Source organism: Numenius arquata, chromosome 2, assembly GCF_964106895.1.
Source record: "Numenius arquata chromosome 2, bNumArq3.hap1.1, whole genome shotgun sequence".
Taxonomy (NCBI): Eukaryota; Metazoa; Chordata; class Aves; order Charadriiformes; family Scolopacidae; genus Numenius; species Numenius arquata.
The window spans coordinates 120,343,751-120,358,770 of NC_133577.1; the positions used below are offsets into that span (position 1 = coordinate 120,343,751).

Below are 15,020 nucleotides of genomic sequence, written 5' to 3' on the forward strand. Positions count from 1 at the left end.
GCAATGGAGTCCTCTCTGGAGTCTGGCAGTTAATGTTGGAAAGAGGCAGATGGTAGACTCATGTTACTAAATACATAGTAAGAGAAAACGGAGGAGGAGTAAATTTAGGTGTTAGCAGATAAAATGACTAACAAGATTTTGAGGGCTATTTTATGTATGATATCAGTGTGAAGTCATCTGAGTTTGTCGACTTCAGAGAGCTGTATAAATGATGAGGCAAATTTTTGTCAGGGATAATCTCAAAACAGCTGTCCATCCCTTTGCACTAATGCAGGTTTTTGTGGTCCAAGCTCTTTTTTCAGAGCAACACTGCTATGGAACGTCAGTACTAGATTTTTTCCAATCGTAAAGTCAGAAATGAAAAAAGGAATTCAGACTTTGTTATGCATCAGAGTCATGTTTAAAAAAAAATAATATGGTTACTCCTCAATTATTACAGTATAGCCTTTTAAATTTTATTCTGTTTTGTTGTAATTTTTTCATTTTTTGGAAAAAAAAAGCTCAAAATTGTAATTCCTGAGGAAAACTGTTACATTCAGACTTTTCCTTAAATTTCTGGGGGGAATTTTTCAGGGTTTTACTCTAAATAGAGTAAGTTTCTTTGGAAAAATCATATACTCTTATTTCTGTCATAAGACTAATGGTAAAGCAGCGAGTTGAACTTTATCTTTTTTAAAGCTATTGAATCAAGGGAGCACAGATTACACCAGCAGCTTCAGTAATGGTCAGTCTCAAGACTGGTGTATCTTCCTTTGTCCTACAGGACATTTCAGTACTAATGCAGAAAGTATGTTTTGAGAGACATGTAGTGAATGTGCTTTAAAAGACCATGGAACACTTTTTGAATATAAGATTTGCTCTAATTAGCTAGAGAGATGCTTAAATTAGTTTTTTTTATGTTATCTCATTTGTGAAATCTGGTATAAAAATAGTGACACCTAGAGAGGAAGCTGCCCCATTCCAGTATAATTAAAGGAAAGTATCTAACATTAGTTAATAATGAAAATAGGATTTGAACATCGCATACTACCTCACTTGTGGTATCTGTAGTACTTGCCATCCTTAGAAAAGGCAGTATGGGGGTAACAGAGATCCCTTTTTTATTTTGATGTTTGGGCTTTTAAAAAAGCTGAAATGGATTCTCTTGTTCTACCTCCCCTTTCCCATTCCCTCTGTCTTAGAGCTGTTTATTTTGTATGTTTGAAAGTCAGACCACGTTAGGTATAAAATGACTAATCATTCATGACAAAATTGACTGTCAGTTTCTAAGCTGTTTCCGTCATGTGTCTTAATATATTGGCTTTTCTTCAAGATCTGCTTTTATGAGTTGTAGGTCCTTGGCATTTGCATCTACAAACACTATTCAGCGTCAGAATTGTCATTCGGGTTTCTTTAATGCAGGCATGTTGCTCAAACTACAACCAGTGAGATCTAACTATCTAACTCTTTGATCTTTACTACTCTGTTTTTTTATGTAATTATTGGTGCAATAGATTGAATTTTCATTAGTTGTCCACAATTTGTCCTATGCATGTACAGTAATTGGTATTCCGTTAATTTGTTTGACAAATGTTCATTTTTAGATTTGTAGCTATTTTAGCTTTCAAAAGACTTTTTGGACTATATATCAGTTACCTGCCATTCATATGTATAACTGCATATTTACATACAGTTATAAGTAAATCTCTTCAAGTTTGCTTTGAGTTGACTGAACTGTAAGCTCTTTGTTTTCAGGCTGTGAATATCAGTATTACTCAATCCATCTGCAAACAATTTCCCTGTTAGCTGTCATAATCTTTGATTATTTAAGTCTACAGCAGACAATATCTTTGGAACAATCAGTACTTTCTGTGCTTATCCTGAAAATGTGGGGTTTTTTCACAGCTTATTGTTTGAATAGTAAAGGTGACAACTGGATTTTTCTACAGATTAGTATCTATATTTACACTTACTGTTCTGTGAGAATAACCTTATATGTTGATTGTTTTAGTCCTTTCTTGAAATACTTTCAGTTCACAGCTGATGTGCCTAAATCTCTGTTTTCTCGTCCTTCCTTTCTAGTATCATCTGTTTTCTTTCTTGTAATTATTGGGCAAACAGTACATGCTCTGGGTAGTAGTTACAAGCCACAAGTATGCTGATTTTTCTGGCTGACATACCTTGGCATTAGATCACATACGACTAATAACCAAGGTCAAGCAGCTACCACAGGAGAGTACTAATGTGGATCTCTTTCCTCTACACAGCTGCTATCCTCTTTTTCCAATGCCTTACAGGTCTAACATTTTTAAGTTTCTTTCCTCAATCAATGGATAAAGGTAGCCAGCTGGTCAAATTCTGCTACAGGACACTGGTGGATTGGCATCCTGTACTCCATTAGCCTCACTCTCAAAGGCAGTCATTATACATAGTCTTAAAATCCAGCATTTGCCATCTTAAAAATTTTGAAATTTGCATTACCAAAAAAACTTAGTCTCTGTAGAAAAGTTAAGGTAATGGATATTTGTAACTGTTTTATCTGAAGGGCTTTAAGAAGTAATCATTTGTCACTTTCAAAGAAAGTTGGTTTTTGAAGCGTAAGTGAATAATATGTTCTCTTCAGTCAGTCAAAATACATCCGCATTTCTGAAGGTTCTAGTATGCATTGTAACCTTTCTATTCGGTTTGTGATGTTTGATAAACAAATAAGGTTAACTTGAGACTTGTGCACAAAATGTGTTACTGGTTTGGTTTGTAGAAGCTTAATTCAAGTTATAAACGGATCAGAAGAAGCTTTATCAGCTAATGAGAAATTTGGTTAACTAGTCTTTCTGTTGAAAAATATGGGAATTTATACCCTATGCAGAACACTAAATCCAATTGTTTTCCTTCACATTTTTTGGTTTGGTTACATTCACATTTACCAGGTTAAGAAAGTAGCTCATTTGCTGAATATAGTTTTTAGATGATAATACTTAGGTTATATTTCTCAGTATTTGTCTCTCCACTTTCTGTTTACATCCTAAAGGATGATGCTCGGCAACTCTTTGTGTTAGCTGGAGCAGCAGAGGAAGGATTTATGACTGCAGAGCTTGCTGGAGTTATCAAGAGACTGTGGAAAGACAGTGGAGTTCAAGCTTGTTTCAACAGATCCAGAGAATACCAGCTTAATGACTCTGCTGCCTAGTAAGTACTATGTGACAAACAAGACCCTCTTTGTGTTGTAAGTAGTAGCTAAAGGAATAGAAATCTCATCTTTTTCAGCAACCCTGCTCCCATGTAGATGGAAAATATAGAAGTATCCAGACAAAGATACTGTCCTCTATCTTGGGTCAAAATGCTGCAACGAACCTTCGGGGTTGTAGAGGTTGAGGTGTGGTATAATTATGAATTTGAGTCATGTGCTGAGCTGTTGTTTCTTCCTCTTGAGGAAGACAAAAATTGCTTAAAAATGCTTTAATATGTTACGTAGCATTTTTATTACAAAAATATAACTCAATACCTGTTAGTATCTGGACATGTCCAGGAAACTTGAAACGTGATGTAAATCTGTGTTAACCAAGGATACTACTTTCATGTTCACAATAGAGTTTCTTCTGTTATTCAACAACGCTGCATTTTCTTTGTTAATTAATGGTCTCTGTTATAAATGGGTTGAGCAAAGGTAACAGTCAGGATGTGTCTTCCATGCTGGGGTGCTTATTAAAAAAATAAAATAGTAAGGAATCAAGGGTGTAAGAAATAAGATATGATGGCAGCAAGTAATGGTAAGGCAGCAAGGAAGAGTCCCTTGCGGGAGAGGTAAGATGGTAAAGAATGACACAGCAGTGATACTGGCCTTGTAGGGCAATTTTTTAAAGCTGAATTGATTTGTAGTGTTTGAAGTTGTTTTTCACTTTCCTTAACATAAGGTGCTTCTGTTCTTTAGAATAACTGTACATAAATAAACAACATGCAGGTAAGATTACTGAGAAGACTACAGCTGAAGTAGCGTAATTATAGGCATGTGAATGAATGGAAACATGGTCAGATTGTATTGAAATAATGCTGACACTTCAGCATGATTGATACTTGTTTGCTGAAGTTCTTTGAAGGGTACAGAATGTAGATGGCAATAAGCTGAGCTCACGATAACAGATCTCTTGACTTAGAAATAGCACTTGCATAAACTTTTCTTCAATATGGAGCACTTCATTTGGAGGATCACTGACTTACTTTCCTCTACTAACCTCCTCTGTTCTATTTTGTTGTTTTAGATAGATTTGCCTCCACTTTCATAGGAAAACCATTCTTCTAGCTGTACAATTGTATCCTTAAAATTGCTAACTTCTGGTTAGACTGAAAGAAGAACATAATGCCTTCCCTATTTACTGTGGGAAAAGCACAAATAAGATTTATAAGGTCTTTAGAAACATTGGGCTTTTTGACCTATGTCACAAGAATTTTGGCAATGAAAGTACATGATTGTAAAAAAAAAAAAAAGTGTGCAATTAGAAATTCTCAATAGAAAGTTAATTTTTTTGTTTTAAGAATTTTGTTAAACACATTAATTCTCACCACAACAACCTAGAAAAACCAAGTTCTGGGTTGTATCCAGGGTAAGTTGGAGCTTTGGTTATAGTTCAAAGTAACTTATAGTTTAGTAATTTACAAAGATGAAGGAGTTCTAGTTAGTGCAAATAACATCGGTGTGCATGGAACCATGTTTGCATTTTGGGATCTCAAAAGAAGAATTCTTTGTAGTGGAATCAATTGCATAACTTTTCTTTCTTCTAGGATGAAGTATCTTTTTGTCTCTACAGCTTATTTCAAAAAACCTTGTAAAATTGAGGGAAATAAATGTGTCTTAGAGAAAGCTATTCTATGGAAGTCAAGCATGGTATAATGAATGGACCTAGGACTTCTGTAATTATTTGTAGTTACTGTGTTACTGTTTTATGATAACTGAAAGCAGTATTTATTTTTACCTTCAGCTACTTGAATGACTTGGACAGGATAGCACAAACCAGCTACATTCCAACCCAGCAGGATGTTCTCAGGACTAGAGTGAAAACCACAGGAATAGTGGAAACTCACTTTACTTTCAAAGATCTTCATTTTAAGTATGTAAATCATGCTGCATGTTCATCTGTCTGTTCCGGTTTCTGTAAGGTTCTAGAGGATAGACTTTCAATGATAAAATGTAACAAATTTGTCTAACCACAACTTTGATACCCCCCTCTCATTTTTTTTGGAAAAAAAATTCCTCATGCTCTGCTTAATTTTCTGAAGGGTTGTGGGAGTTGTTGGAACTCCTGTCATAACTCAGAATAAATATGCAGATATTAAGTAATAAATGCTTTGGTTTTATTGAAAGCTTTTTGTAAAAATATTTTATATGTAAATTAAATCTCATTTTCTGCCACGTTAAATAGCTGTTTTTCTATTAAGATCCTTCCCTTTAAATTCAGTTGGAGAACAGGAGGCTTGTAACTGTTTGCTGGTGTTGTTTGAAAGAGTAAATTCATTTTCCTGAAGAACTGAATTCAAATATATATTGTACTTTAAGGTAGTACTTTTAGTGATGAAAGAATGTGACTTATGCTTCCTGTAATGTGAGATTTACAAAATAATCTTAAAATGTTCAGAACATTCATCATTAATGTCTTTGGAGTTAAAGCGTAGGATAGTATCAATGTAATAATCTACCTATGACTGACCTGGAAGAATGAAAAGAAAACTCATTAAAACTAATGTTGCACCTGCATTTTGATTCTGTAGAGGTTGTTGTCGGCATGTCTTTACAATATATTTGTTTAGTATCTTAATGAAAAATATTTTTTTCTGTGTAAATGCATAGCAAGTACTGTAATATGGATGCTTCAGGGCCATCAGTACTGTGGAAATACATTTTTTTTTTTACCTTGTTTTATGGTTTAAGTATACAAAATACTGGTAAATCTTGCAATCTCCTGCAAACCTAAGGAGAGTAGTTGTTAGCCAAGCCTCAAGAGAGGTCTTCAGTGTGCTGAGGAGCTATCCATTTTCTCACTTTCTAATGTTTCTTGTTGAGTTCCCTATTATAGATGGGTTTAAATTCTTCTACATTCTCAATGAATTTGTAGGCAGGTAGCTACATCCAGTCTCTTCTGATTATTAGGACTGTTATAAGGACCATATGATTACACTTCTATAAGATGTGTAACTTTAAGACAGGCCTTTGGAAGTATTTAGCTGTAACGTCTGTTTAAACACCTGTACCACAGGTGTTTGAATTTTAGGTACCTTAGAAAATAGGCTTAATGAGTTACTGGAAGGACTTGAAGAAGTATACTCTTATATAACATTGAAAAGAACTTTTAAGATGAACTAAAAGCATAAAAGGCTTGATTATACCAAGGTGAGGGTACATAAACATGACTAGCTGTGCAATATTGTGTACTTCAATTATTTTTTTCATTATCTTTTCTTTCCTGTTTTGCTGTTTGTGTTCAGGCTCTTTGAGGTTGAGCCTCATTTCAGCCTTCTCTATAAAGCGCTTAGCATAGCTTTGATTATTGATTCAATCTAAAATGCAAATAGCAAGTCATCTTCATCCTGTTTCTATAGACTATTTTAGAAGTTGAATCTGATTGCTTACTACTTTTGTCTTCAAAGAACACCTTATTTTGTAGAAATGTTCTGATAATTTAAGAAATTCTTATGGAAATTTAGTCTTAGTACAAAATTATAAAACATTAGCATTAGAATTGACAGAAGTATGAAATATCTTCCTATGGGTGCAGCCATCACTAATTATTTGAGAACTAAGTAGGTGGCGGACTTATGTTTATATAAGGTGATATCCAGTGATTTCCCCTCAATCTCTGAAGGTAAGGAACACTTCTAAGGAGCCCTTTTTTCACCTTAAAATTCTAACAAGAGTAATCTTTAAAATGTTTTTAAGATGGCATTATTCCATTGTAGAACATTAAATGGGGAATGAGCATTGTCACTTGCACGACAGTATACCCAAGTAGACCTCATTAGAGGTTATGATGTTTCTGACAGTTTTTGATCAGAAAGCCATGGGTCTTTGTTTTTCTTCTCATTTGTTTCCTTCTTTACTTATTTTTGCTGTTTTTTTTGAAATAAAAATCTAGCAACTCAGAACACTTGAAGATTTCTAAAAGTAACAACTGTAATTGAATCCTTTCTAATGCAATTTACCTAGTCATGTAGTATGCTAATATCAATTTGGCAGGTTTTTTTTTATCTTCCTGCCCCCCCTGCAATCTTGCAGCCCGGGGAAAACAGGAAAGGGGGAAAATAAAAAATACAGGTCAGTTTTAATAACTGAGTAGTATGTGAGACTTTCCAGGTATGTATCTATCCTGGTTTGATCTAAAACAGAACCGTTTTTCTTTTCAGTAATTTTACTTTTCAGTTAAGCCTCTTCTAGCGCTCTGAAATTAACAGCATATTTTTCAGACAGTGTCCGCTTCTAGCAGATAAGGTCTAATGTTTGTAGTGAATGCCAAGGAATGGAATGCAGAGAGGCTCCTTGTACTTATTGCTGTAACAACCAAGAACACTAACTTTGTTGTGTGCCCTGTTTGGAGGGTTGGAAGTGGAAGGGGTCACATCTGCGGTGAGGAGCAGACAGGACAGGGATATTCCTGGGGATATAATACCCGAAACTGACCAATGAGGTATTCCATCGCATGGGCATCATGCTTAGTATAAATAGAAGCTGAGAGACCAAAGGGTTCAGTCCCTTTATTCAATGGCTGGAGTCTGAAGAGGGCTCGTTCTGTTTGTCTGCCTTTAATCCCGATCTGTGGGTTCCTGAATCCAGTTCCGCTCCAGTCTATTGCTGAGTCCAGTCTAGGACTTTCCCAGTGCCTGCCAGAGATGTGATAATCGTCCTGGGACCTCAACACTGGTTTTGTGTGTATATATATATATATATATCATTATTATCTTATTAAGATTATTATTTTTCTCTTATTATTATTATTATTATTAATATTTCATTAGTTTCTTTTCAACTCATAAGTCTCTCTCTTACTTTCTCTCCTCTCCTCTGAAGGAAGATGCTTTCCCTACTCTTTACATATTTTGCCTGTTCTTTGAAAGAATACTTTTTACAACAGTTCTTTATCAACATGGGAAGTTGTGCCTCGTTTTCTTATACCTCTCAGTTACCATCTTAGGAGTAATATTTTTGCAGTGAGCAGTGCAAATAAGATATTATTATGCAGTGCGGTAAGATATTATTGAACTAGGCGAGACCCATGCAGATTGATATTACAGTATTGCCATCAGTACAAAGCATTTGATTTCTCATGTTCCTTAGAAGCTGATGTCCACAAAAAATAAAAGGAGCAATTTTCTTGTTCAATTTCTTAGTTAATTTTTCTGTCTTGTATTGTCTTCTGTCCTATAAAGAATGAGATTCACTGTTGTTATCCTACATGCCCTACTGTCTACAAGAAACCATCAACGTGGTAGCCTTGTTACTAATAAAATTGTGAATGATTTTAGGCCATGCTGGAATATCTTTACAAGAATCTTAACTATGCATCTTAACAACTGCTGTTCTGGTCTGGATTTCTCTTGTTCATGTGACATTTTTACCCAAATAAGGCTTTCATGATAGAGCTGGCCATTCTGCTACTTACAGCAAAAAAGATGGAGATGTAGGAACTGGTCTGTCTTCTTTTCTTTCTCTTCCTTCTCCTATTTGAACATTTTCATACCTACTGAATTCTAAGCTCTTTTCTTGTGACAATGTAGGAAAAATTAAAATTACTTGTGAAAACCCCTGAAGACAAAAATCAGGCCTCTTTTAAAAGGAATAATTGCATTTCCTTGTCAGTAGGAGGAAAAATTATTTTTGCATGATGGAGTGCTGACTGACATTGCGAGGGAAGGAATATGTGACATATTTGCATTGTTTTGAAGCTGTAAGTCATCGCGAGAATTTGAGGCAACAGAATTTTTCTGTGATAAGAAAGGGATAGGTGGAAAAAGTCTGTATTCTCTCTCTTTGAGAAGGTCCTATAATGTATATATCACTGAATTTCAGGATATCGCTGTTTGTCTCCTTTTCATCTTTTTTTTGGTGTTGGTTGTCCATCTCCACACCCACCCATCCCACCCCCCCCAGCCTGATTCACATTTCATTATATCAGGATGCTATTTATCTAGCTTGCAAAATATTTGAAGTTCCTAATGATATCTAATGAAAGTTCTGTCTTTCAGAGTGGCTGTAGCCCATAATAGCTAGTAAATGGCCATTTAAAGCATTTAGATAGCAGAGAAAAGCAAATCCATTCATATCATGCTAATTTCCTGATCCTCTGTTGTTGAGTTCTGGAATGTGGTCTTTTCCTCTTGCTCTATTTCTGCTAAGCTAAGAATTCTAAAGAAACAAAATTCACCTTTATAGCTCAGTTTTCCCACTTAACTGCATTTCAAAAAAAAATGCATTTATTAGAGGGAAAATGATTATTTTTATTAGGTAATGCTTATTTTTCCTTTAAGGGAATTTTGAAAAGAATTTTGTCTCTTAAATACCCCATTTAAACATGGACAGTTCAAAAATAGATAAAGTTGGACTTTGTTTTAGGAGAGAGAGAAGCTAAACTCACCAGGACTTAGTGATTCCAGATTAAATTTGAGAAAGTGAAAATTGATTTTATATATTTATATTCAGAATACTAAACCAACAATCTTCAAGTCGGTGTTACTTGTATCCAGCTTCTTTGGTATTGCGTTATTTCCAAGTATTAAAACAGACATCACTGCTCTTAAAGAATCTTACATTGTTGATCAGTACTTTATTCATTTGGGCTAAAGCTTGACTAACGGTTTCATCTAGTTTACAAGTAGTAAAGCTAGCTGTGTGTTTTTATTTTTTATAGATTGCAATTAACTTTGTTAATGAAATGTAGTACAAATTATTTGTAAATAATCAGTTTTGTTTTGCTTTCATCTCTCACTTTCTCATGTTTTGTAAAATGTGTAAGATGACTTTTAAGGCTTTATTAAACCTGTATTTTTTTATATTAAGACATCAAATAGTAATAAATGTTGCAGATTCTTGAGTTTTAAAATTTTGTGACCAGACTTACACAGCTGATACTTTCAGCTTTTATTGGTTAATATTCAGAAAGCTAGAAATTCCAAAGTTCATTCCCTGCTTTGCACTTCTGTTTTGCAGAATGTTTGATGTTGGAGGCCAAAGATCAGAGCGGAAGAAGTGGATTCATTGTTTTGAGGGTGTTACAGCAATTATTTTTTGTGTGGCTTTAAGTGATTATGACTTGGTCTTGGCTGAAGATGAGGAAATGGCAAGTACCTTAATGTTGGAGATGGGAATAGTTGTTGGGTAGAAACTAAATAAGTTTGAAAGGAAAGCTATAAATACATTTTTTGGAGTATTGCTGCTTTACAAGGTATATGGGTTTTCTGTAAAAGGTCCGAGAGAAATGGTGAGAGAATTTCCTTATTCTCAGAAGGAATACTATGAGACAAGTATTCGCTTCAGCTACACTTTTCCATGTTTCAAAGGACACATAAATTACTGAGGATAGTTTGTCAGGAATACACATTTTAGCCTCTTTATGGATGCTAGAATTATATAATGAGAAATTGCTTGACTTGCCTGTTTGTACTTTACAGCCTGTTTTGTTTCCCTTTCCTTCCTCATTTGTCAGGTTTTGTTTCTTTCTAAATGTGAAGTATTTGTGAAAATGTGGGAAAAAAAAACAACCCAGAAATTTTTCTCTTTCTTCTCCCTTCCAATCCCCTCCGCTCCTTTCTCCTTTTTCAAAGAGATTCTTATGCTGGAATCTCAGCTAGGTGCAGAATTTCACCTAGAAATTCAGTTTCCAGAAGATATAATCAATATAAGACAAATTCAGGTAACTCAGCAACTCTTGTAGGATATCTGTACTGCAAAATGTCAAAACACACCAACAATTTCTTAAATGCTAAACAGCTTAAGCCTGGAAATGAGAGAGAAAAAAAAAAGTAGTTGCTTATACCCTACTTGTGAAAGCATTCTTTGTAGTGCTCTTGGCCTCTCTGTGTTTTATTTCCCTGTGGTAAAATGTGATTCTGTATGCTAGAAACTTAGTTTTGTAACTTATGAGGTAACTAATTTGTAACTAATCAAAAATATGTATCGATTTTATTACTGCAGTCTGATAAAATACGAGTTTGGGTTTTTTTTCCAATTACAGAATCGGATGCATGAAAGCATGAAATTATTTGACAGTATCTGCAACAATAAATGGTTCACAGACACTTCTATTATTCTCTTCCTGAACAAGAAAGATCTTTTTGAAGAAAAAATCAAAAGGAGTCCTCTCACTATTTGCTACCCTGAATATGCAGGTATTGGAGGGGGGTGCAAGTGTCAAGTAATTTTAGGTTAAATTACCTCATTTTTGATGCACAAATCAGGAGGAGTTTAATAACTAAGTATCTAAAGTATTTAAATAAAGTTTAAGATGGGGGTGGTGGTTTTATGGATCACAAATAAAATAGTGCTAAGTCAGGTTTGTCTTTTTAACCAGGGAAGTAATGCTGATCCACTGATAGCATTTAAATGTTACTGCTGTAGCTCTTTTCAGCCTAATTTATTGACTCTGTTCTTCTGACGTCCTCCTACTTTTGTATTTAGATGTAATTTTTTCACTAGCAGGAATCCCTGAGGATACATGGGAGTTTATTTGAACAGGGAGTGTACATACATGTTAGAAGTAGGTGGCTTATTCACGAAATACATAGAAAAAGAAGATGAATCAATTTAATATAAGTCTTAGCCTTTTTATGTATCGTTGTCATTGTAACATCAGGCTATTCTGTGTTATAAAATAGCACGTTATATATAAAATATATATAAAATAGCACGTTGGAGGTAAAAGCTTAGGAGAAATGGCCAAAGTTGTTTGGGAAAAACCCAAACCTTGTAAAACATAACAATTGAAAGTTAATGATTTGAAGGAAACAAAATATCCTAATCTAGGGAATGGTGATGGGTCATTAATGACTTTTGTATGCCACTGAAGTAAATGGAAAGACTCTTCCTGCAGTTCGAATTTGAGTCTTCAGTTTTTATTCTTAAAAATGCATCTAAAAAGTTTCCTTCAGGATTTATTTATGGTACCTTAAAGCAGTGGCTGTGGAATTACTCCTCTTCAGGTTTAGGTTAACTATTTCCAAAGAACGACTTCTTTCAAAGATACAGTATGCACCTTACTCTTTCTCATTTTGAAACCCCTTTACCAAGCAATTTTCTCCTTCTAGGTTCAAACACTTACGAAGAAGCAGCTGCTTACATTCAGTGTCAGTTTGAAGATCTGAACAAGAGAAAAGACACGAAGGAAATCTACACTCACTTCACATGTGCCACAGACACAAAAAATGTGCAGTTTGTTTTTGATGCTGTAACTGATGTCATTATTAAAAATAACCTTAAAGACTGTGGCCTCTTCTGAGAACCAGACAAACAGTTGCTAAATGGTAAATTACATGCCTGAAAACAGGACTTAGGCATTTGGAGTATGCCAGTGCTGTGTAAAACCTACATGGATATACTTAATTCTCTTTTATTTTATTTCTAGGTTTGGAGAATGACTTCGCACAATTCTTATCTGATTCTTTTCAAGGTGAAAGAAATACAAAATACATTGTGCTGAATGATAGATCAGTACTGTACTTGCCTGTTTTAACAGCTTTATTTATGTTTGTCTTGTAAATTTAAGTAATTAGTTAACACTGAGATGTCAGTTGATTGTATGTAAACTTATAATTGTAGTAATGTATTTGTATAAACGTTGAACGGAATATTTTAGTAACTTGATGTCCTCTAAAATTTCCATGTTTTATGAAGATACTCTTAGAGGAGACAGACACTTTTTGCCTTTGGATTATTTAAACATCTTGTAAAATTAAATTTTCTTTTAATCTTAAGGGTGCATGCTGCCTATTTACTTTTGTTGGTAATACTGTATATGGTGTTAGCTTTTTTGATATTTAAACAGCCTCGTACACCTGCTCAGACTTCAAGAAACATAACCAATAAAACTTGTTTTTTGCCTTAAGTTTTGAAAAAATCTTTTTATAAATTTAAGATAAATGCAAAGATTATTTTTTAAATTTAAATGAAATCCACAGTTTATGAAATCTGGGCTTGCAGTCTTTGCAGTGCAAATGTGGCAACACTGAGAAATTGAGTTTTAAGGTTCAACTATCATTGAAGTTGATGGACATGCAAAAAGGAAGTTGTTAAAAGCATTCACATCAATAAAAATAAAGTTTGAAACTGTGGTCTTTACTCCGTGGAGTGAATGGCAAAATTATCTTTGGGGGTTTTTTATAGACCATGAAAAAAGGCCAAACTTCAGAGTAATTTTTTTTCTGCTTACTTAAGAAGTAAAATCATGTTCTCCTTAAGCTTTTTGCTATTTTCTGGTAATAAAACTAGTTTGATAATTTAATAACCGTAGAAGTATCAGGTTCTCCCACAAGACATGGCACAATGGCTTCACAGATTAAAGCAATTTCCTGTTGCATATAAAAAGAATCTTCAGTATTTTGGATAGGGTGTTTTAGTGACTTGCAAATGCTGATTCTTTAATTTCCTCTTTAGTTATAATTAAAGTCTCACGGTTTCTTTAAATAAGAAGTTAAAGAATATGATTTTCTTCTGGTTATGCTTTCATTATGTGTTTTGCTATCTTATCCATTGCCTTATCAGTAGTGCCAAAACTGATTTTTTTATACAGATTTTAAAATTAATAAGCTTCTATTTGTAAATAAGTTCATGGATGGTTGTCTTAAATGTATGTCATCTAGAAAATATGAACGTACCAAACTTGGAAATATGATTTTTCTATAATTGTTAAAATATTTCCGGCAGCTACAGTACACCGTAGGTTCTTTGAGAAGTAAATCAGTCTTTGCACCTGTTGCTATGTTTCTGTTATCTTAGCATTTATGTTCTTAGAAATGTTCAACCAAAATATTTAAGTCACTGTTATTTAATTTTTGATTGTGTATGTGTTTCATTTAGGCCTCATATAGCTTGAGTAAAAATTGTCTGCACTTCTCATTCTTTAATGCTTCGTTAGGTACAGAATTGCTAAATGCGTTTCAAATGAAAGATTAGAAAGGAAATAACTTATTACTGGAGGTTGTTAAATATATTCATACATTATGAGCTATTTCAGCAGTTATGGTAAGCAATCTGTATATCTTAGGCTGCTCTTAATTGTGCTTTACAGTTCTGGATACGTAACTGATTTTGAATCTCATTGAACTACTTTGTGGAAATTGTATTTACACCTACGTTCAAGTTGGTTTTTGTACTTAATGTAAAACAAAAATTGGGATTAAGCAAATTACATAAATAAATCTAAATTTTGTGCCTTGCCTGAAAGAAATGTTTTTCATTAAATGTGCTGATGGAAGTCTTTTTGCATCCATCCTGTGAAGATAACTAGGTAGTAAAAATAGGAAGATAAAAAGTCAAGGGTAAATTCAAAAACTTTATGCAAGAAAGAATAAAATGAAAATGAGCATGCCTTTACTGTTGTTCCTAGCGCCTTCAATTGGACAATTTTTGGAGTTTCATAACTGGTGTTTTCTCAAGTATTTGCATCTTGAGACAGAACAAAACTGTGAAATACTTTTGCTTCCTAGTCCAGGCAGGCGAGCGTGTCTTTTCTGATTTGTTGAGTGGGCAGCAGGTATGTTTCCCTGTAGATGCTCTGTGCTGGTTGATCAATCTTTGTCCTGAGATGAAAGCTGTCAGCCTCGGCTACTGCTCTAGGAAAAGCTACAGGAGGATTTATGTGCCATAGTGGGAGCCACACAGTTTTCAGTGCAGTTGTAATAAGGCTCCACTCCACCTCTGTTGTGTCAGGAGGCTGCTCTCAGTCAGAGCACTACAAAACATGGAGGAAATCCTGCAGGTCTGTCGCTGTCTGAGGACAGTCTTGTCCCTGAGCAGCCTGAGCCTCTATTCTCGTCCAGTTCTCCATTCCTCTCATTTCTTCATGCAAAGT

The 15,020-nt window shown here is 34.4% G+C and overlaps 1 protein-coding gene across 2 annotated transcripts in view; it reads left to right on the plus strand.

The window, feature by feature from the left end:
- The window catches only part of GNAI1 (G protein subunit alpha i1), a 37,189-nt gene extending 22,800 nt beyond the window's left edge, over positions 1-14,389 (plus strand). The window contains exons 4-9 of one of the 2 annotated variants that reach the window (XM_074168788.1): positions 3,008-3,165; positions 4,953-5,081; positions 10,166-10,295; positions 11,190-11,343; positions 12,259-12,474; positions 12,576-14,389. In XM_074168788.1, the coding sequence (XP_074024889.1) occupies positions 3,008-3,165; positions 4,953-5,081; positions 10,166-10,295; positions 11,190-11,343; positions 12,259-12,449 (762 nt within the window). In that variant the 3' untranslated portion in view covers positions 12,450-12,474; positions 12,576-14,389. Of the gene's footprint in view, positions 1-3,007; positions 3,166-4,952; positions 5,082-10,165; positions 10,296-11,189; positions 11,344-12,258 lie in introns of both variants that reach the window. The other variant, XM_074168789.1, reaches the window with a different exon arrangement.
- The last annotated feature ends 631 nt before the right edge of the window (positions 14,390-15,020 follow it).